Source organism: Pogonomyrmex barbatus, unplaced genomic scaffold, assembly GCF_055798465.1.
Source record: "Pogonomyrmex barbatus isolate J1 unplaced genomic scaffold, ASM5579846v1 scaffold3, whole genome shotgun sequence".
In the NCBI taxonomy this organism is placed as follows: domain Eukaryota; kingdom Metazoa; phylum Arthropoda; class Insecta; order Hymenoptera; family Formicidae; genus Pogonomyrmex; species Pogonomyrmex barbatus.
Window position 1 is genome coordinate 22,178,471 of NW_028297127.1, and position 23,580 is coordinate 22,202,050.

Genomic DNA, 23,580 nt, shown 5'->3' on the forward strand with positions numbered 1-23,580 from the left:
TATGAGAGGAAAAGCTTGGAGAAACGTCGCACAAGAAGTGTTGTAGAAAGTAACTAAATCGTAGCTCGGCGCTACTCTCTCCCGTAAGTAAGAAAAATCCCTTCGACGCTCACTCATTAAACGTCGGATTACCTATAATTGGCTGGCAAAGAGGACGCGAGAGGCACCGGTCTGCACCAATTTGCCAGGAGAAAGAGGATAGCGTTGAGGATGGAAAGCTCGGATGAAAAAACCGTCGAACGATACGTATACAGCTCACGTTGCGGTCTCTTCCGAGGCGCCCCGGAACAAACAGAATGAAAGCTTCCCGCCTTTGTGCTCTATAACCCGATCTCTTTACCGCGGGAAATATTCTTTAAGCGTAGAGAATAAAACGGAAGTAAAAGTTGGGAATAGTGAATGGGCGCCTGTTGGCATGCCCCGCGAGTAAAAATACGTGCGAGCGATAGAGATGGGAAATAAGCGAGGACGAAAGACGAAAGAACGATCGAAAGACGTTGCCGGAGAGAGAAGCGATATCCCCCGACGAACTGGTGAACTGAAGGTGGAGAGGCTGGTGCGGTTGTCGGGGATAACAATTCGGGCAATGGGGCAGAAGAGAGACCCGTGGAATGTTCGTTTCGTAAAATACAAGATATATTTCACAAATAACGTGATAAATTTTCGGAGCGTGTCTTCCCTTAAACTTGAAGAGAATTCCTTTCAAATTTCAGATCGAACACACACACAATTGAAACGGTTTAACGTCGAGGAATGTCAAAATACGTGGCGATTAACGTGGAATAACCGCATATCCACTTGACCGTCCCGCCAGATGGGTATCGATAGGCAGCCATACGAAGGATATGCGCTCTCACCAAGTACCCGTTAATATCAACGACGTGTATACATGTATGTAATGGTTCCGCGCATCATCCCACTATCGGCTGGCCTAACGAGGTAATGTAGTTGCAACAACTATTTCGGAGCCACCATTCTGGGCTTCACGTCGCGCGCCGCAACCGCTGCGCTCGCTGCGTGAAGCTTGTGCGGTCGGTCGTTAGTGCTCGGCTAATTTTGAGTTACCATCGTCAATTTAAATTACCGTTATATCGACGAATCTCGATCGAACTCGAACGCTGCTCGTCGAACGCAACAAACGAAGTTTTCATACGGGAAAAAAAAAAAAAAAGAAAAGGGCAACGGATAATTGGAAGAGCGCTTGGTCATTTGTGCACCAAACTTTCCTCTAATAGAACAATTCTTATCAATTTTTATCTTTGTCGCTGGAATTACTTTCAATTTCAAATCGCCTCGGAAAGATTGAGAATAGCGTGAAAAGATTTAAAGGGCACGAACGATAATTCTCCTTATTTCAAAGACCGACTCTCTGTAAAGAGACATTCATCAACATCTATAAATATTTAAACAAATTACAAACTCGATTTTCTTATGCAGCCGATACTTACATATACTTTGCAATAGCAAATAATAGCATTCAATCAGAAGCGCCAATGGTTTGCGCGACGAAGTTCGTACTTGAAAAGCAAGAACGCAATTTCGAGATTCCGAGGCAGAAAACACTACTCGAAAGAAGTATTAGAGACAAGAAGGAAAGATTAAGCGCCAGCATGTTGTCTCCAGATGTGGTTTCCTGGTGTGTCAGTGGGCACACACGTCCACAAACTATACTTGGCCGCATAACACGGGCTTTGTCTACCGCGAGGCAATAAGGCGACACAGGAGCTTGAAAAGACTCTAATTACGTCAGAGGATTAACTTTGTATAATGCTACGACTGAGTCGGAACGGTAACCCACACCTGTCTGTGTTCCAGCTATGATTTAGCGTAGTTATTTAACACCAGTATTATTATCTTTACTCTTTTTATCAATAAAGAACGAATACAAATGAAAAAACAATAATACAATAAATTTAGTAATGAGAACATTATAATTGGATTCTTCTTCGGATCTCTATTAAAAACTTGTACGATGTAAAATAAATAATATAAATGCGATTATAATAAAAGGTAAAAGATGAATAATAATTTTATCATTCCTCGTATACTTTGTACAGGTATAGATGTCGAATTTGCATACTTGGAACGATCTTCTCATTTTCTACCTCAGAGCTTACGATTAAAGTGTACAAAATGTTAATCATACGCCACCGTTACGTAACCATTTATAGCTTCCAACATAAAATCCGATTATAAATCGTGTATGTTATGTATATCCGAATGATGTTTTATATTCAGCGTCGCGACAGGTCGGTTTCAATTTCTTTCACTGATACTGACGCCGCTGGTGCGAACGCTGGGTCGGTATCCAAGAAAAAAGGATGTTTTTTCACACGAATTACCACTAGCACGAAGCCCGCAAATTCCACACCGGTTTCTCCTCTGTGGTTCTATCGCGGATAGTAATTTCCAAGCGCGGCATTTGCGTTTTAAGCCGCTTAATGCGCGAGAAGAGAATTTGCCAGGAATTTAATCAACTCGGCCGAACGTTGATTGCCGAATGGCAATTATCGTGTTCGCGACCGTCAGAGAGTCTTGTCGTTAAACACGACGGAGTGTTTGACACCTTCCTTCTTACCAACAATACCGACACCAACGACGACGGACACGTCGGAAAGTCATTTCTAAAGGGAAACGAAGTCGCGCGCTTCCATCGTGGAGGAATAATAACGAGACGTAGTTATCGATGGATTAATGGGAAAAATTGCCTGTCGATCTCCTAAGTAAAGAATGAATGGAGATTTGGCTTACAGCTAAATGTCGTTGACATTTAAATGCGCATGCCTTTGAAATTATGCTGCAAAACGTTTTGCAAGGCAACATTTCGTCCGGTCAATTGATATCTGTCAGTCAAATAATATGTATAATATTAAAATATATATTTCAATCGCAAAAAAATGAAAACGTACGATATTGCCCGCTTTTTTCCAATCTGTCTTACTTGTCAAAAAGAACTCAACTATCGTTTGCTTAAGAGAAGATTAAAAACGAGATTTTTTACATAACATATTTCTCTCAAAATATTAACTATCGGATGTGCTATCAATTTACATCTAATTTTGCACTTTATTACTATAGTCGTGAATAAATATAAAGTAATAATTAAACTTTTATATATTCGCGTGTATCCTAAAAAATATTATGCATAAAAGTGGGATTTAATTAATATTGAGATATTATAATCACGTGTAGAGATGACGCGGCGCGTACCTTTTCGCGCTTAAAAATTGTCGCAGGATCGTTTCTAAGATATCGCGCCGAATCATATAAAGCTACTCCGACTTTCATTCCTTTCTCCCACTTTTTTCCTTGTTCCTGTATCCGTCCCCGTTCAAAAGTATCGAAACTGATTGGAACGCGCAAAATGAAAGGAGAGGAGCGCGGAAACGCTACTTTACTCCACTTTCAAACAGCACATAAAGTGACGAACTTTGTCTCGGTGGATGGATCTGGCACACCGATTGTATTTTCTACAAGTACGAGCTCCTCTAAGAAAAAAGACTAGAGGTGAGCGTCTTTGAGAGAAAAATCGTCGCTTGATAGAGCAACGATGCTCGCACACTTATATTAGAGCCGCTAGTGCTACTCTTTTGATGTTATAGATCGCAGCGGGGTTATTGATCGTTTGGTAAACGCGCGACACGAAAAAACTCGATCGAACGCGTCAATACGCGCACCTCGCATCGCACGTTCGACAGTGTCGAGTAGATGCAATTTCCTGCCATTGGCGTGCAAATTAACGTTTCTTTGGCGCGGCGGCAAAAATGCTCTCTCGCGTATATCTCGCGACTAAACGCGCGCATGACTCCTGGTTAGACCGTCATCCACCGTGTCAATTGATGATTGAATACGGCAGAGAAGCGTAACCGAAAGTACTTTGGTCAGATAAACTGGTAATGGACGCATCTATTTTATCCAAACCGCGGCAATTAGCGCAAATACCCTTTTCACGCTTCGCTAGAAACACCTGCGCACGCTTTATTCCTTGCGTGCGAAAGCTAATAATAGATCGACTCATTACTCGCGTTTACGATCGGCTCGTAGGAGAAGAAGCGAACGAATTTTTCTCGACAATGCAAAATGTGTTTCTATTTATAAGAGAAGTTTTATATGTTTACATAACGTCCTTATATGTTTACATAACGTATAGAGTACAGAGATATTTATTTAATAAAATGTAAAAACAAAATACATTTTTATTCCACCTATGATATCCATTTAGATGTATCAATCATTCAATTAGTTATCCCACAACATGTAGACACTATATATACGAATGTCATAATCTTTTGCCGTGTAATATTTTCGGCTTTTAAAACAAAATTATCCTATTGTTATAATCCTAGACATAAATAAATGAAATATATAAAATTTAATTTAAAAATAACTTATGACATTTCATATAAATAATAAAACAATTCATAAATTGTACAGTAAATATATTTATTATTTTTAATATATGTGACTTAATATATGTACAGTGGCCTATCTTTTTCTAAGAATATTTTAGCAATCTTGGTGAGTTCGGGCTTTACATAACATTTCACACAATACACTATTTACATATCCTATTCTCTGCGACTGAGAGACATTTCCCGACGAACTTGTATTGACAGCAAAAGATATATCCTTACGTCTTACCCTACTCCACAAGTGAAAATACAAAGGGGGAAAGGTCAGGAGTGGCCCGTCTAGACTGAAATATTTCGTGAAATATGCTTTACCTAAGTTGCATACGGTACACTGTATTGTGCGTACATATACCAGGTATTCACATAAAACTATTGATTAATCTGTCCAGCACGGAATTAAATCTTTCTACGTCTCATTACCGTTTACCGCAACAACGTTGCATGTGGCAATTGTTTTTTCGATACGAAAGATGTAGAGAAAAAAAAGGCAATTTCGGCATTTTCATTTTAAAGGTGGTTATATATCCTTCATGTCGAGCATAGCCACGAGTGGGGCAGTTTTATGGGTATTGTTGCGTCGTAAAACCGTGATCCTCGCGTAAGTAGAAAATGCAACGATATAGTCTGACACATAGTTACCCGCTAAGTAGTCTTGGCGAACACAGGAATGCAGGAATTCGATCGGTTCGTGCGTCCTTTTTAAAGTGCCGATGCTCATTAACGAGTGCAACCACACTGGTGAATCCTCTGGTGAAATTTGAATAAGTGTCCGGCTTTTAAATGCTAGTCGAACGGGAATCATTATCCGATCATCCGCTTCAAAGTTTCGTTTATTCTCTCTACATTTATTTTATTTATACATTCTCGAGACACCTACACGTACATTTTGTTATATAGATTACATTTTAATAATTTTATAAATAAAAATCAATTTTCACTTACAAGACGTTACATTTTTCCAATTATTTAATTATGGAAATTAATTATAGACAATATTCAGAGGAGAAAGCACATTATTGTAGTTATACCACACACTTTCCGCTGTATGTATTATATCAAGAATACGTCAGATTGTCGTCTTGCAGGAAAGAGCACTGATGATAAACCTCAGGTTGTAAGCTTTAAAAGCAACAGAGATGTGAAAATGCTTTAATGTTAAACGAGGAGTTATAATTTTCATTCGGGTTGCAGCGTCGCTTCGTAAGCCGTAATCCCTGTTGTTTCTACTCCGCCTCGTTGTTACGAGCTCCACGAGTATCACTTCTTCTCAAAACTCTCTTACATTGTACTCTCACGGTAGCCATCCTTCTCTTTTCGCGTCTGTTCGATTACTTTTCAAAATCCCTCGTCCTCTAATTAGGATTATATTTTTATAACATTATTTTTTCTAGATATATCGTATATCGAAATGCGAAAAAGGAAAAATGTATAATGTTTGCTTGATTTTGCATTTTCCCACTTCGATCATGAAAAACTTTCTTAGCCAAGTTCCCTATTTTCGCTGCGCGTAATGTTACAGACATCTTTAAATAAATCGTATCATGTAACAACAACATAGGGTAGACGTTGGGTAAACGCAGATCTGGAGTCTTAAAAGTGCCGCAAGAAAGAGAGAGAATGCGCCACAGCGCTAAATGAAGAATCATAATTTTCACTCGGGTGACATGTCGAGGCATCGCGGCCCATAATCCTCTTCCATTTCTCCGCCTCTCCACCTCTCGCGCGCACGAAATCACCACCCTTTACCACTTAACGCAGCCCGAAACTTCCCTTCGTCGCATCCGCACGATTCTTCGTCCGCCACTCCTTCTCCGCGTCGCGTCGCGTCGCGTCGCGTCGCGTCGCGTCGCCTCGCCTCGCCTCGCCTCGCTCTTCTCGATTCACCCGCACCGCATTTGCAGCCACCAAGCGCATACATATATCACAGTCGTGTTCCCGATGTACTCATCGAGCCGTGCGCTCCGTTCCTTTTCCACCCAAAACCCCCTCGAGGCCGCGTTTGTCGAGTGTAGGCCAACGCGGTATACCGTAGTTGTCGTTCTCCCCTCGCCATCCAGAAAATTTATAAGTCTCTCCCTCTTTACACTTCTCGGACCTTTCGTTGCTCACTGAACTTTCTTACACTTCCCCACGGCCATCTCCGAGAAACTTTATAATTTTATCGGTGGCGGTGCTTCATAGCGCGATATCCATTAGCGTTAATTCGGGGCTACTTAGCGGTCGGCCAGTTTAAGTTAAGGGGCGACACTCGAGTGAACACTCGGGTAAATATCCGTGGCTAGGGTCCAGGGAGAAACTTTTCGCGATGCTCCAGTTCACGTAACCGTGGACGCCTGAATCAAGACTTTTTGCAAGTACCCCCGGTGACCCGAACGACCGTGGCTTTTCTTTCGCGTGCAAGATGAATGTACGCGTCATTCTCAAAGTAAACCGACTACCTACCTACTCGCGATTCCGTCCATGGTGTACGCAATAAGTCTCGCTCGACCACTCTCTAATGCGGCCAATATTTTCACCTTGTACTTTCGTAATTCGCCCTTCCTTAAAGTCTTCTACATTATTTAAAAGAACCAATCGATGCCGTTCGATAGTAAGATGCAGAGTTGATTCACGTTTCGAGAATGGCGTGCGTTTCTCTTTACTGCGTAAAACACACACACACACACACACACACACACACACACACACACACACACAAAAGAAAATATATATTTTCATTAATAATTGTGTGTCTCGAAGCGTTACGTAATTAGAGAAAATCATAATAGAAATATTGTTACGGCTCAAATATGTAGCGCAGACAATTATGTACAAACAACTGTGATACATGGTACAGATCTCAATGGCCTTCGTTATATCCGCATGCGGGGGAGAAATATTTCTTGTTCCAGTAACTTGAATACGTTGGCAAACGTAAGTACCTCGAGCGCGCACAACGAGTAGTCACTCCCTCGTAACCTACTTCAAGTTCCTCTCTGCATCCACGCCCTGCGATAACTCCATTTTGCCTCCTTGTTAAGGTTACGCTCTTCTCTATCTCTTAGCTTCCTCTTTTTTTCCCCCGTTCGCCGTATGACAGCTAGCGAGATCTTCTACCGCGTGTCCTCTACCGCCGTCGTATCCTCTTCCGAGACGTAGTTTCCCTTGGGTGTAAGGGTGAACATTTCCGCGGATGCGAAACGTTATGCATGGCAGTGTACAGGGTAAGCACGCGACTCGACGAAGGAGGGGACCCTCGCAATCCACCACAATACTGCGTTATAGAAGCGCACGCGTGTGCGCTTTCCCCTAAGTCATGAAAATCCTATGACGTCAAGTAGGTCCGGCAGCTCTCTCGGCAAGCAATTCTCGGCGACGAGTTTCGCGAACGAAAATGAGATCGTTGACCGAGCCTGCCCCGTCGCATCTTATTTGTGTGCATTCGGCACGCGACGAATTGGTAAAGAGCGAACGTAATGCGAATTAACAACAACCTGCAGGCACCACCTGCGTTTAGATGCAGACCGCCCGCGCGAATATGGTGCGGCACGTTCCCCAACGATCGCATTACACGAGGTCGCTTAACGACCTCTATTTTACATCAATCTAGGCCTTGAATGGTAACGTGATTTAACGTCGAATCGATATCCGTTCACGGACACGATCGATATCTAAGAGTTGTATGTTGAGCGCTGTGCGCAAATGACAAGCTCGGCTTTATCAAGATAATAAAGATTATCTTTCATTTTAATAACTCGTTGGGCAGCAGGTATTACTATAATGGCGTAGTTAAAAACATTAAGGAAGATTAAGTATTATTACATCACAGTCTTGCTATAACTAGGTCGGCAGGGACCCAGAGTAATCCTTTTGCTATCCATAGTTTAGGTGCCACGAAGTAATTATGGCCCAGCAATAATTTAACTTCCGCGTAGTAATGAATTTCAGCTATATCGCGGTGTTAATGACGTATTACGGACGACAAGGGACCTTGCGAAGGACGACAAGGATTTCGTGTAATATCGAGTATAAATTAATTTTGGCGTAATTAACGATCGATACCTATCGCGGCGTTGCGGGTGCTCGCGCGTCCGTGTGTGTCGAACGCCCCCCCAAACAAAAATGGTACAAAATGAGCGTACTTCAAAACAAAATGGTAATTGTGCGTTAATTATTGCTAATCGACGTGTAACGACGCTGTTAATGACACGACAAAGAAATGTGTAATTTGTTATAAAATGCGTCGTTTGCGTGACAACGCATTTTATAAATGGTTAAAAAATTGCCGCGTACCAGGGAGTATGTTTGTACGTGTTTGTGTGTTTGTACCATAAAATATTACGTATCCACCTACGGATTAAATGTGAATTGCTCTCAGTCGCTCCACGGATTAAGTCTCTCGCTGTCCTTCGCCCAATAAACGACGGAAAACGGTTTACGACTTTACCGTGTTTTGATGTGCACGACGACGACGAAGAAGTACACACGAGCCGAGGAAGCGATATTTGAGAAATAACATCGAGAACGGATTTACGACGTTTTCACGACGTGCAGCGCTACGCGAGCGAGAGATGGGGGGAGGAGGGAGGGGGAGGGGGGGGGAGGGAATGCGCGGGATAAAAATGAAGGGAAAAGGCTGACGAGAAAAACGGCAAACATATTTTTGAGCTCCGACGGAAAACGCCGTTAAACGCCGATCGACAGAAGTCTCGAGTTCATAGGAACGACGTAGACGGGCGGAAATAGGAATTAATGAACCTCCAGGATCCGGGGAACGCGGAATAGCGAGAGAGGATATTACGTGTTGAGGATATGGGCTTGCCAATTACAATCGTATCCAAGCGGCTAGCGCTCCCACGAGGCTTCCAGTCGCCGCGCCGCCGACCGTTTCTATCCAACGGCGCGTACACGCTCGCCGATGCTTGTGTACATACACGCGTGTAGTGTACCGTAAATATATAATATATACACGCATGTCGACGTACGTATACGTGCCCCCGTGCGTGTGTGGACACGTATAACTATACACGAATGGCACGTGGGTGTGGCACGGGCAACTCCATCGCCGTTTCTATTTTCCGTCTGCTACACCGCAACTTCGAGTCAGTCAACCGCAAAATGTATCATCCCCTAGTTTGTACCCCGGTTAAATTAGATTTTATTGGACTGTTATCCATTCTACGCTCTCTCCCAGAAAGTACTTCCGGCCGAAGCAATCACAGCAGACCGCCTCCCCGCATCGCGCATCGCTCCAAAATTCGTCTCCGCTCTGACAGGTCGGGTGCGGTCTGCGCCGAAAAACAAAGCCGACCTGCCGATAGTTTCCGGTGTCAGTTTACTCTTTTCAGTATATACCGCTATTTTAATGTTTCTTTGTACACATTATTCACGGGAGGAAAAAATTTTTTTCCGGACACTTTTGTTCGGCGTGTCAAAAGGTTAAGCGGATGATTGTACGAGAAACTGCTCTCGAAGTGCAGCTTATTTCGATCGACAAATCCTATGCTTAAAACAGAGAAGAAAAAAAAATAGATATCGGAAACGAAACGAAACGGTCGTTGTAATGTAGGAATACTTTAAACCAGTAGTATCGAGATTTGAAGGCTCTTATATTGAGTACGCTTGTTTAGCCATTCTAGTTTTTGCACGGCTGAAAAGGCTAAAACTGACGAGAAACGCGCGTGAAACAGCTTATTCGTGCCGCTAAGTTTCCTCGATACCCGTGCGACGTAGATAAACTGTCACAACTTCCTCGAAATTGTCGAGGCTGAACACCCTATCATCCCTCAAACTTCCGTTTTCGAAGCCGTGTCGTGCGCGTGAACGTTTCCGCTTACCTTCCGTCGTTTCTAGCCTGACTTTAAGAGGTAATACACGTTGCACACATTGATCAGTAACGTTTAGTCGATATCTTTGCAAACGATAATTTGCATATTCGGTTATACGGCATACTCTTCAAATCAGATCAGACTTCAAAATCAAGAATTCGCAAAATCAGAATCTGCGCGGTTTTACAACAGAGATATACCGCTATATTGAGAAGATATTTTAATTTAAAATATAAAGTAAGGTACAGAGCAATGTGGAAGAGAAGAAATGAAAATAAATAATTTAAAACTTCTCCATAATAAATTTTCACTAAGATGTTTTAGTTTTAGGGAATGTTACGTATAATCCTCGTAATTACAAAGAAGCTGTGAATGTTTATTACCGATGCGTGTGTTTGTGTCTAATAAAAGTGCGCGAGGATCGTGTCTGTTTGCGTAACATTGTTTGCCATCCTCGCTAAACTTCGCAATATCCGGTTTTTACAAACTTTTATAATGGCGGGGATACACTTTTATTCCTCTCCCTCTTAACTTAAAATAGTGATCATAAAATCACGACAAAACTGTACGTTTGAGAACACAATTGAAAGGGCAAATGGTTGAAAGAAAATGTCACGATATATAAGATGTTCCGAAACTATGGCCAATCTCCTTCCATCTATAGATTCTTTGACCACTATTGTGAATCGATCTTTCTATAACGAAAATTTAAAGGTTTTTTTTTTTAATACTTCTTTCAAATATTTATTAAAACTTACAAGTGGAGAAGATATTATTTTGTTTCAACAATTATTTTGCTTTAGTAAGCAACGAATAAACAATTTCTAAGTATAAAAACAAGAAAAAATATTATCAATAAATAGTATATCTTTTCTCATTGTTATAGGTAGAAATTAACAAAAATATATATTTTTTTTAATAAAACAATATTTATATAATGACAATTTTAATGGCAATAAACATTTTGTATTATTCTCCCGTATATTGTAAAATTAATAAAGTTTGATATTGCAAGTGTGATCTTTAAAAAAATATGAAATGTAATAATTTTTATTTAAATAACTATTTAAATAAAAACTGGTATTTCTTTCAATAAAGTTCCATATTACGAGACTCTATTATAAGAGCAATAATATTGTTAAAACAATTGTAGTTTTTAATTTGCATGTATAACGAGTTTCTCGATTGCGTTGATACATTTTTTTATTCACGAATGATCAGAGTAGTAGTAGTAGTGGCAGTAATATCATCCGTGTATCACTTTCATTATACATCACTAGATGTTAGCTGGATTGTTGTAACACTCACGTGTAACATGAAATATCTTAAATTCTTCGGCAGATAATATTTAAGAATAAAAGAAATGTTTTTTCGATTATCACTTCGTTGTGCTTTAACGTCGCAACCGTTTTTTATATTGTAAAATTATCGGAACGACGACTTCGAGGTGAAAAGCAACTACTATATCGAATGCGTTTTGCGCCGCTTCTCCTCCCGTGAAGACACCCTCCCTTCTTACCCCCTCGCGTCGAAGTTGCTACGAGTGCAACTAATGATAATTGTTACGACCGTCGTGGCGGTGGCTTTTATTTTGCGGGACCGTTCCCGCGGTAACGCCGCAAAAACGCGAACGTTAGCGTCGAGCCTTAGCGCAAACTTTGGGCGGACGAAGATTACGCGGCAATAACTCGCGGATACAAGCGCTCGTAATAAATGTATTCGTTCGCGGAAAAAGCTGCCGGTAAAATCCGCGGACTTCCGGAGAGCTTCTTACTACCCTTACTTCCTCTCCGGAGAGCCTTTACTTCGTCTTCTTCCTAACTCTTTCTTCCCGTTCGTCTCCCCGCCGGTTACCCGCGAGAGAGAGAGAGAGAGAGAGAGAGAGAGAGAGAGAGAGAGAGAGAGAGAGAGAGAGAGAGAGAGAGAGAGTCTGATTTTTTCATGATCGAGAAATCGTGTAGCGCGAACGTAAATATTTTATCGCGCGTCGGACGAAAGGATGGAGGCAGTTTCTCCGAGTTAGAAATTTTCAGAGGCTGAAAACATATCTATTTAAATTTGAGAAAACGCAATACGCGTTTTCTCGCACCCGAACTCGATATTCTATCCACTAATATTGAATAGGAGAAGTACTTTGCACCGCATCTTGACGTTGAGGCTAATGCTTAAATGAAGTGGCCGTAAAGTTGCTTTAGAGCGGTAGGTGCGACCAAGTGAACGACTGTACGCTTTATCAGTGCTCGAAGACACACACACACACACACACACACACACACACACACACACACACACACACACACACACACACACACACACACACACACACACACACACACACACACACACACACACACACACAACCGACACTTCTTCTCGACGTTTCCCCGCAGATTAGAAAGTTTAGAACAAGATTAACACTAATATATAACGCGTGCGCGCGCGCGTATTATTAAAAATTATTAACTAAATTTGCTACGGGCTGTGAAGCCAATATTGACTTTATTACTCTGAAAAGTTTCGTTCTAAAGTCCAGATTTTATGATTGCATTATTCGTCCAATTTTTTTTTTATTCGTCGGCGACATTTATTAAGAGAGATATTAAACCAGTAATGGAAACCAATGAAACACGTTCTGAATACACTTATCTATGAATTTAAAATGCCAATTGAAATGGCCGGGACTCTACTTAGAACATATAATCAATATTTCTACCGACACGGTTCGAGTTCTTGTAATATCTGTTTTTTGAGTAAACATTCGCGCAAATTCTATCTCTCGCAAATGGAGGAAATATTTATTTACTGTTTAACGTGCCAGTCCATAGAGAATTCTTTAAATCCTCGGCGCAAACGCAAGAGAATCTTTTTCAAAGGTCGGAGTGGTTGAAAAATTAATACGGGTTCCTTTGATTGTCCGCTGGCTTCGTTGCCACTCGACACATGGGGGAATATGTCGCGTCACCTACCGACAGCACATATCGGATGGACTACGACGGTATATAAAATAATCATTTGGATGGTAATATTTAAAATGGTTAAGTCCCGAGTGAGGCATTAGTCGGAATAATACATGACCACGGTTTTGCGAGGTGTATTTCTACATTTCTAAATTTATTTAGAGAACCACCTTCTCGATTTCTCTTACGATGATCGATATGTATCTTTAGGCTTCTCTTTCAAATCAATTTCGCGTGTTGGACGCGTGTTTAAAGCGATAAAGAATCAATACATAGCGCTCTATAATATATTTTATTAATCACTTCCTTACGATAGTCGACAATCGAAAGTTGTGCGCCCACATTCATTATACATTCATTGTACATATAAATAAGTTTTCATCTTGTCTGAAAACTTACTTGTCATCGGTAACCATACAATTGTACTGAAAAAAATATGATCGATGTGGCGAGTGTTGAATAGCTACTACTGCGCTTACGCGACCAATTCCAGACTCGCAAATCGGAAAACTCGTTTGTCTTTATCAACAGCAAATGGCGTACAGCTCTGTGCTCTGTGCTAAACTTCTCTCACAGCAATTTAATGCACAGTTCATTAAACATATAAATGTGGCGTAAACGTCTTTATCAGTGTAATTTTACGTGGGTCGAGTTAATAGGTGTTTCAATCATCGCCCCGCATAGATCGATTCACAAAGAGCGAATTAAACGGGACGCAAAGAAGAATGGCGATACGCGCCATTAATGCATGGGAAGCTAGATTCACTCACTCACTCTGTTAATTCAATCGTTCAAGACGCGCGGACCAGGCGGTAAAACGATACGGGAGAGTCCCGTATCCGCAAGAAATGGGTTGAATACAAATTTCACGATACGCCAGGGTAAGTATTGTTACGCTTCATCGATCGAGACCGATCTCCCAGCCAATATCTCATCCTCGCTTGCGGTCTATTAGATTTCTACGGCTTCCGAGAGGTCACCGCCCACTCCCCCCCCCCCGTCTTCTCTCTCTCTCTCTCTCTCTCTCTCTCTCCCCCTCTCTTTCTCTTTTCTCCATGGAGAAAAGGGCTAACGTAAATCGTGACTCTTTCAACGTCAATCCCTGAAAAGCGCGCGAGATGGATCTTATACATTTCCGACAGTCCGGGACTTACCTCGGAACGTTCGATTCCGGTATCCCGACCGCACACCCGAAGAAATCGATAGCCAGTCACCGAATCGACGGCTCGCCGAGCGAGAGATCCACTGCTTCCAGTCACGACGATTTATCGGCGTCCCATATGATTCCCGCAGCGAGAGATGCGCGAGCATTCCCGGTAGATACATGTTAATGCGGCTCGTCGGCATAATGTTTATGAATAGCTTTTACGGCGTTGCTTCTATGTAACCGCGCGCGCGAATCGTGCCGATTATTCAAATAAAAACAAAAAGGAAATATACGACGAATTAATTTGAGAGCGTCGATAATAATAATAATTGCGATAATAAATGCGACACGCGTTTAGATTAGTTATTTGTAACAATAATTTAATCGTTTCAAAAGAAGTGAGAGATAAACGATTCGTTTGGTTCGTTTTCCTTTTCGCGTCAATTGATATTTCTCTTTTAAATTCTTCTCTCACAGTTTACACGTGAGTCTCGTAATAATTCTCGCCGTAACGTTGGAGAAAAATTTTAAAGAAAGTTTCTTCCGGGGGATGGGAGAGGGATGGGAATAAAGAGTAAAATAATGCTCCATCGTAAATTTTAGCGGTCGCGTACGCAGTATCAGCCGGACAAGTGTCGATAATAGGATCGTACAAGTCTTTTTTTTTTTGCCACGGCTAGTTTAGTACCCACTTTATCACGCGAGGTCGTTTCGTTTCAAGTGGATCATTCTGCATCCGACACATAGACGCAGGTGGGCGCGCTTTATGGCTGACGTTATTATGATCAAACCTCATTGTGTTGGATGTCGTCGATGGATAGAGCCTAGCGATGGGATAGCACGCATTATATCGTCCCTAGATGCGGTCTCTCTTTCTCTCCGATCGCTGGCGATATAATCATCTCTTCGATTTTATCGCGACGCTTTTGCGTGTAATGGACAAACGTGTGTGTTCGCATATATATATATATATATATATATATATATATATAAAACCGCAAACTTCTGCGATTATGTTACATTTACGACATTCTTAAATGGGACCCTTACATTTAAACGATCGACTATCCAAGATCACGACTCGGTTCATGAATTTCTCAGCGAATCGCAATAATATTTACCATCGTTATCGGGATTGGCCGAATTCTCTATAGAAATGCCACAGGTATTCCTTTTCTTTCGCAACGTACAACGTACAACGTGCTACGCAATGTTCATACATATTTGTGGTCGTCCGGTCAATAAATTAGCGTACGGCAAACAATATCTGCGATTGGGCCGTGCGACATCAATGTATCATTCATTATGTAGTAAATTATGTAGTAATTTACCGTTATGCATACGCCTGTATACCTGATCAGCACGCTAGTAAAATGTTTTTAACTAGATGCGTGTGCAATGCGCTAGACGAGCGTACATATTCATAGCTGATGAATAACGTGAATATTCAAGAATATAAAATTGGAGTGCTTGCGTTCCACTTACGGCCATTCCATAAATTTGTCATTCCTGTGTTCATAAATTATAACGCAACAACGACACATCAATCTAGAGTTTACCAATATTCCTATGATATACATTATCGCAATTACAAAATAGCGTGCGCTTGTTATCAAATTTGTCGATAACAAGCGTTGTTTGTGATTTTTTTTTTAGATTTTCACCCGACAAAGTTAAAGAATCAATAATATTTAAATTGACAAAGTTATAAATTATAAATGCGGCATGAATTTAAAAGTAAGTAATAAGAAAGCTTTACAACGCGATACGACTTTACTACCCGCGTTAACATTCGTCATCCTCGCGGAGGAGTTGAGAGGAATCTTCTTATTTTACTCCTTGACAGAAGGAACGATATTTCATTGGCAATTAAATCGCTCTAATAGTAGTAAAGGAAATTTGTTATCACGACTGGGTACGTCGTAGGAAGTTTGCGACACTTACATCTTAAGTGTAAAGCGTGCGCGCTGCAGAAAGTTATTATTAGTTTCACAGGAAAGCGTACTTTCCGGCTTGGAGACGAGCGTAAAATACCGGGAAACAACGTTACGTCGTTTGCAAAGTTAGCATCGTGCGAGCATAACACATACATGGCACTTTCTCGAACGGAGTGGAAATTGTAGAATTTCGATCCATCATTCGTACGCGTTCTCGCTGTTTCGTTCCTTTCCTTTTTCGGAAATTTCTAAGCTACGGCTTTCGACCGTACGGCTTTCTTGTACGATGGCGGTCTAGCCATTAGAATTTACCGCGTCTCTCGCGACTGACATTATCTCTGACGAAATATGTTATTTTTCGGGGGGGCTAACGCGTATATACGTTTAGCGGAACATTACCCTCGCGTTGACGCGCGCGCGCGCGCGCGCGCGTGCGAATTTGTTCGCGGACGTTATTTATCGCTTATTCGCTTCACTCCGGTCGTAAACAGCAAACTGTACGCGGCACTTATAAAGTGATTCTGAATACATGCGTTATTGCGTCCACATGCGCAATTTGTTCTTTCTTTCTTTCACATTCGAGCGCAAAAAAAATTGAAAAACTTGACCATCCGTTTCCGATAAAACAACTTCCTTCGTCTATATTTATTGGCGCACTTAATTTCTGTGGTAATTACCTTATCGACGTTCGTTCGTTTCGCTTCCGTTCGATTAAAAAAGGAAGACGGGGGGGGGGGGGAAAGGCGAGAATACGCGGAAGTTAGCCCGTAGTAGTTCTCACGGTGCGAATCGACGATATTTTCACGTAACCACCCAATTACGTAAATGAAACCCACTCTTACTACTACGACGACATTGCTCATTCTCACTTTACGTAATTACCGTTAGTGCACAAACGTGCCGTGGATCTGTGATCGAGACCTACCGATATCACTTTGAAAACATTTCAATCTTCTTCCCGTAACGATTAACTCATCCTCTCGACGATCTCAATACTGAACTCTGTTTGAAAAACTGCTATTACCCTTGTTATTCTTACATAATGTTACGCAAGATAAAAAAATATCAATTTCTTCCAGTCGAGTCTTTTCCCAAAGGAGTAATAAAAATAATTAATGTATGCTTTGCACATCTATAGATGTACAACTGCGTGCAGATAAGTCAGAAACAGTTGGAGCAAGAAGTTACGCGCTCGTGTAAGTAGGATAGACGAATAAAAGCACGTAGGTACGTCACGTATCGTGTTTTACGGTAACCCTAAACATCTCGCGTGGAGGAGGGTCGAAAGACAGGATAGGATCGGCCTTCGCCTTCGCGTAAGCTTCAGTGTCTCATAGGACGGCTCCCATTCGAGCCTCGAGCACTCTCGTGACTTCGTTGTACTGGTAAAGGCTCTCATTGTCACGCATTCCTACGTACAGCCGCAGCTGTTGTTATTCACCCGTATTAAGAGATAGATTTACATGAGTAAACACGTTGAGGTCTAGAGTCCCACGTACAAATTGAGATTAGAGTTAAGCTTGGGAAATATTTGAATAATTTGAATGCATGTATTAATTAAAAGCTATATAAACACATATACAAGCATCAAAAGCGGTTTCTGTACAAAAGTTATAATCTTAGAAATGGAAAGATCAATTAATATTAAATTTAATAAAAAATACGATATGTATATCGTAATGTAAAAGATTTGAAAGATTCACTCTATCTATCTTTTTCATCGTGCAAAAATATATTTAGTAGAAATTATATAGCATTCTAAATAAAATTTAGATTAATCGGTTAAATCGTATTTGTATTATCTGTCAAAAAAAAGAAAAAAAGAAAAAAAAAACGGAATTCGGAGTCACGAAGAGGCAGGTGAAAGTTAAATCATCGACGGGAACTACTTGCCAAGCGTACTTATAACGAATACTTAAGATATAAGACAAGCATCTTATTTTCATGAAAAAGCTATAAAGTTCGTAGTCCGTCGAGCTTTCACCACCGTCCGTAACATACGGATGATGATTCTACAAGCGCAAAGTACTCACAAAGTTTATACGCCGCTGCGTTACGGAGAAGTTATGTGTCGAGGGCTCTAGAGAAAATCATATTTCTACACATATTCGCCGACGTTCATGTTGAAGACATCAAAATAATCCTTTTAAACAACGACAGGAACCATATACCCTCGGGGATGACGTTACCCTTATTCTTTCAGACTTCATAAAAGTATGTTACGTCTAAAGTAAAATTTTATTTTACATCTAGATATCCTGTTTCCTTGACCGTGCGTCACGTTTTCCAGATTACATTTCAGTCGTTCGAAAAGTCTCGCAGGTGCGATAATTTTTTTTTTTTTTTTTTTTTTTTTTTCTTTATGAAGCTAGTAAAGTTTGATAAATTTATTATGATACAAGTCGGTAAGCCGTATCACTTATCGGGAAAAATGTCCTCGTACTTTTTTCATGTTTAACCGAGGTAATGCCTATCATCGTTAAGGTTGTAAATCCCGATTTTATAGTACCTTAATCCGAACAAATTTATCTTTCGCGGAGGAAGTACCATGGGACGCGCGACGACGCGGCAATTATTGATTAAGAAAGGTGATAAATCGCATGCACAGCATGCAATGTATACTTACTGGTAGCGCTGACAGCTGGTCCGATGACCGAGTACTTGGGGTTCCCCGTAACGGCCCCTGGGATCTTGTCCGGCTCTGAAACACATTATTGTAATTATCTCTAGAATATACAGTGCCGTTAATTACGACAGGGAGTCACCGTATGCAATGGACCACAGCCAATCTACCTTAGCACAAAGGATCTACCCGCATGATTCATCGCCTTGTGTAACTATGTAAAGGTATTTCTTGCTTAAAATTAAAATACCAGTGCTTCATTATTAGATTTTATTAGTCAAAATAATCATTGAATTAAATGTCAATATTGATCAAGTCTACTAAATGCACATTAATGTGTAACGAGCAAAGGCATTATCGACAAATATGTGTTGCAATTATATGATACAATACGTCGGAAATCAAGTTATCATACAATAATCAATATTACAAGATGGATAGATTTATCGTTAAAATGTATATCTGTTAATGGTAACGGATCAATAGACAGTAATAACAATGGGTAAATTCAAAGAACAATCCAACTATATGTGCAAAACGTTGGTTGGCTTGGTCGATTATCAAGTAGGCAAAGAAGGTGCTGTATGTACGGAATGCGAGCTCTTTCTCTCTGAGCTTGATGTTACACTTTGCTGGAAAGTTTCACGATCTTCCTTGCCGACCGTGAAAAGCTTTAGCATTATCAGAAAGCTTCGCAAAAGCTCTGCTTCATGGCGCTTTCATGCTTTAGTACAGCGACGCGTTATGTTGAGCTTTTGAACTTCATCTACTTGAAGCTGCGGTACCGACCGGGTTCGCAATTTGACATACACTTGAGAATTTGATATTTTCTCTCTCTCTCTCTCTCTTTTCTCTCAACTGAGAAATACTTTTAATATAAAATCACTTCTCTTTAATTTTTTTTTACTCAAATATTTAAATATATATTTATGTCTATCGCAAAAATATAGGTAAATTTTAACAAAGATATAAAAGAGATTTCAGAAAAATATTTTATGATAATATAATACTGAATAATCAAAAGAGATTTAAAAAAAAAAAAAAAAAAAAAAAAAAACAGAAAGTTTGATTCTGGACAAATGAGCTGGTCTTCGTAAGAACAAAAAATTGCCGCACAAGTGGGGAAAGTTAAACTGATATTCTATGCGCAGCAAAGTTTAAAAGACATCTATAGCTATCTTCCTGCATGCAATATAAGACAGTGAATAATTTAATGGCTCGTCCCATAACTTTAGGGACTCACCTGAGTGGAAATGCTACCAATGCGGTCTTACGCATCGCAGGAGATGAGACGGTGCCGAAGAAAGAGGAAACGGGGAGTTGGTGGCCGTAGAGGGATCGAAGGATGGTCGGAAGGATGGATTTTCGTGACGCCGACGAGTAATCGTCGTTCGTTACCGACCAGGATGCGGCGCATCGTCCAATGGCTGGAATTGGAACATCGCCTTGAAGCCTTGGCCCGGCCACTCGGAATTAGCAACGAACTCGACGTAGAGACCTGGTCCCGTGCTGAGTATCTCCACTTCCGCTCCCTGGTTGCAGAGCACGGCTATTGTGGGCGCCCCTGAATCCGTTCCGTCGTGCACCCTGATTAAATCCGCCCTATTCAGGCAACTGTAACAGGATGTGCTTTTCGTTAAAAGACGGCAACTTATCGGTACATTACCCTCAATGATTGAAATCCGTTCTGAGAAACTGGAATAGTCTCGTTTAATCTAACTGACACTTGTATCGTTAAGAGATAAAGAAATAAAGAATGTTGACAAAATCTGTGTATTAACGTAATCGTGCTGCTTGAGTAGTGTCTCCCAAGTCAAAACTGTCGGAGCGTCTTACTTTGAGTACGAGTTTGCTTTCATAAAGGTTTGAGATCTGGGAATGGGACGCGCGCGTGAATAAAGAGAGGCTCTTCGAGATTCTCGGCAATGAAAGTATGTTAAGTCCGCTTTGAGTGCTGCGGCTCGTCTAGATAACGCGCGCGCGCGAGGGGAATGAGACCGAAAGAGTGGAGGACAAAGGAGATGAGAGCTACGGACGAAGCGAGGCAGTTCAGTGGGGATTGAAGGTGAAACTGTAAAGAGTGTATAGTGACAAAAGGATGGCGTCGTCGGCAGGACGAGCGGTGGGCGGAAGGCCAAGAAGAGAGTCTCAACGACCAGCGATTCGTTCTATACGTTCTATACGTGTACCCGAACTACTCCGCTCGATCTAACCGAAAAAGAGTATCACATCTTCCGTGCCTTCGGACTTATGAATTGTGCACTACATCGACGGAATCGTCGATTCGATCGATTTAAAAGCTTGATCGATGATAACGGTAGATGGGATAACGTTATTACTCGCACGGGTTAAGCAATTACGTTGGCAGAGAAATATTATCGTTGGAAGAGTCAGAGATTAAAGAGCCATCCCTGCGTGCCGCCTGCCCGTTCCGCTTTCTAATCTATGAATCTACACGACCTGCGACTTCCGACTTCAATATCGCGACACTGCGAATTGGCGTTTGGACAAAAGCGTCCAATTTCAATCGCCAAATCGCTTTGTATAAACGTTATGAATGAATAGAAGCAAATTAAACTCGTTTTGAAACAATCAAATTGAAAAGTTTAACTATGAAGTTAGTGGTGTTCGCCTAAGTAAACCCAAGGCGAAGCCAAGCAAATCCGTCTATCAAAGTTAATCTAGCGTAGTATCCCGCGCCCGCAGTGTGTACACGGAATTCTTCAAGTGCCCAACAAGATTTACTTCGGGCCATCACCGACTCCATTTTGCTCTCGTCTCGATTTTATTCCTATTCCGTTCTACTGTGTCTCAGTGGCTATTCCATGAATATCGTTAAGGTAACGTTTACCTTTGGAAACTTGAATTCAAGCGTGAAAGCACGTTGAAGTAAGAATGGCGATACAAAGAACCGCTCTACATCTCTTCTTTTCCTTTTTATTAAACTTCTCGTAAGTTAGCGTATATATATATATATATAGTAAGGAATATAGTAAGGGATTATTCATTACTTATATCCATGGAAAGGGATTATTGATACTGTCGATATTATCGATAGTACTCCTTTAACTATAACTTTATATAATACGAACGAGTGGCGTATGTGCGTGCTATAAGCGTGCACTCGTAGAGGAGGAGTGTATCGAGTGCTGGATGAAGGAGTCTCTCGGTATCCATCAGCACCATTTCACGATAATATCCGAGTGCATCTGACGGAGCGGCTTAACGTTGATATATGGAGGCATTTCTCAGCTCTTACCCGAGCTCTTACAGATTTTTACCACCAGTCTTGGAGGAAGTGCCATCGGCCGCGACATAAATTAACGTTATCGATCGCAGATTTGTCGACGTTATATCGCGTCTTTCAATTCAACGGCTCTTCCTTTTTCTCGAACTAGATTTACCCGTGAGTACGATTATCATATTCGAGTCAACATATTTAGCTCGATTCCTCTTTTAAGTTTCGGCACTTTACTAATTAATAAGAAAGCACGTTTCATGCTGATAAAATCTCTTTTTCGAATTATTTATTATCGCATTATCGATTCCATTTACTAAAAAATATGCAATTAGTGGCTTGTAAAGTTGTGATAAACGAAATTTAAATGAAAATCCAGTTATAACCACATACAGTGATTTTCCATGAAAGCGTGAACGGTGAATAATTGCGTGAGTCGATGTTATTTAGCCAGATTCGGGTATTCTCCTCTGATTTGACGTTACAACGAAAGCATTCATCCGTCACAACGTATAAATACATCAGCGTAGAGTTAATATCGAGTCCATTTATCCCAATACACAAACGCAGTTGGATCTATCAATGTCTGGGAGGATATGAATAAATTCAATTAATTTTTACATCAAAGAATCACAAATACTATCTCTATAAATTATGGAAGAATTAATATATTATGATATTTTTGATAAGCATATCTTTAACACAGGCATAGGATTCAGTGAATAAATTATTCCAAAAATAAGTATAATCCAATAGTTTTAAATTACGTAGCACTGCATAAAATAATTATTAAAAAATTACAAATTTTATCATGTAAATAAGTCCTGGTTCTTACATTGGCTACAAATTGCTCGTAAATCACTATGCGACAGGATCACTATGCTAGCCGGACCTCGATAGAAAATGCGAAACAGAATATAGACTGAAGTTTAAATGAGATTTAGACCAGTTTGATACTCACAAAATAAAGCAAATAGCTTAAAAATTTCAGTCAGTAATATGTGTTTGGAGAAAAATATATACGTACTTTTATCAAATATTTTTTTAAAAATGTTAATATTAATTTCGTCTTATTAATATATCAAGTATGCATCTCTGCATGACAAGTAATAAATCAATTATATATATATTTTGTGTGTGTGTGTGTGTGTGTGTGTGTGTGTGTGTGTGTGTGTGTGTGTATAAAGAAAAATTTTTTAAAATATTTATCCAAAGACGCGCAAACCTAGTTCTTTCAGGATGATATTTTCTTTCTATTTTCAGTCATGTTGCTTTCATACCGAGATTCGTATAATAACATAAATGCGATTTGAAAATTGCTTATTATTCATATCTCGTTGCACTCGCTGCGAAAATTACATTTGCTTTCGTATTATTTGACCTAGTCCTACTGTGTACAATTTCCTCAATTTCCTCAGATTTTCCGAGCGTGTCATTTCTTATACTTATAAATTGTTCT

General features: G+C 40.6%; 1 protein-coding gene across 2 annotated transcripts in view; it reads right to left on the bottom strand.

The window, feature by feature from the left end:
• Sol1 (CUB domain-containing protein Sol1) overlaps positions 1 to 23,580 on the bottom strand; it is a 233,314-nt gene that overhangs the window by 96,201 nt on the left and 113,533 nt on the right. For both annotated transcript variants that reach the window (XM_011645907.3, XM_011645905.2), the window contains exons 7-8: positions 20,286 to 20,497; positions 18,887 to 18,961 (exon numbers count right to left, since the gene is read on the bottom strand). In XM_011645907.3, the coding sequence (XP_011644209.2) occupies positions 18,887 to 18,961; positions 20,286 to 20,497 (287 nt within the window). The remainder of the gene's footprint in view (positions 1 to 18,886; positions 18,962 to 20,285; positions 20,498 to 23,580) is intronic.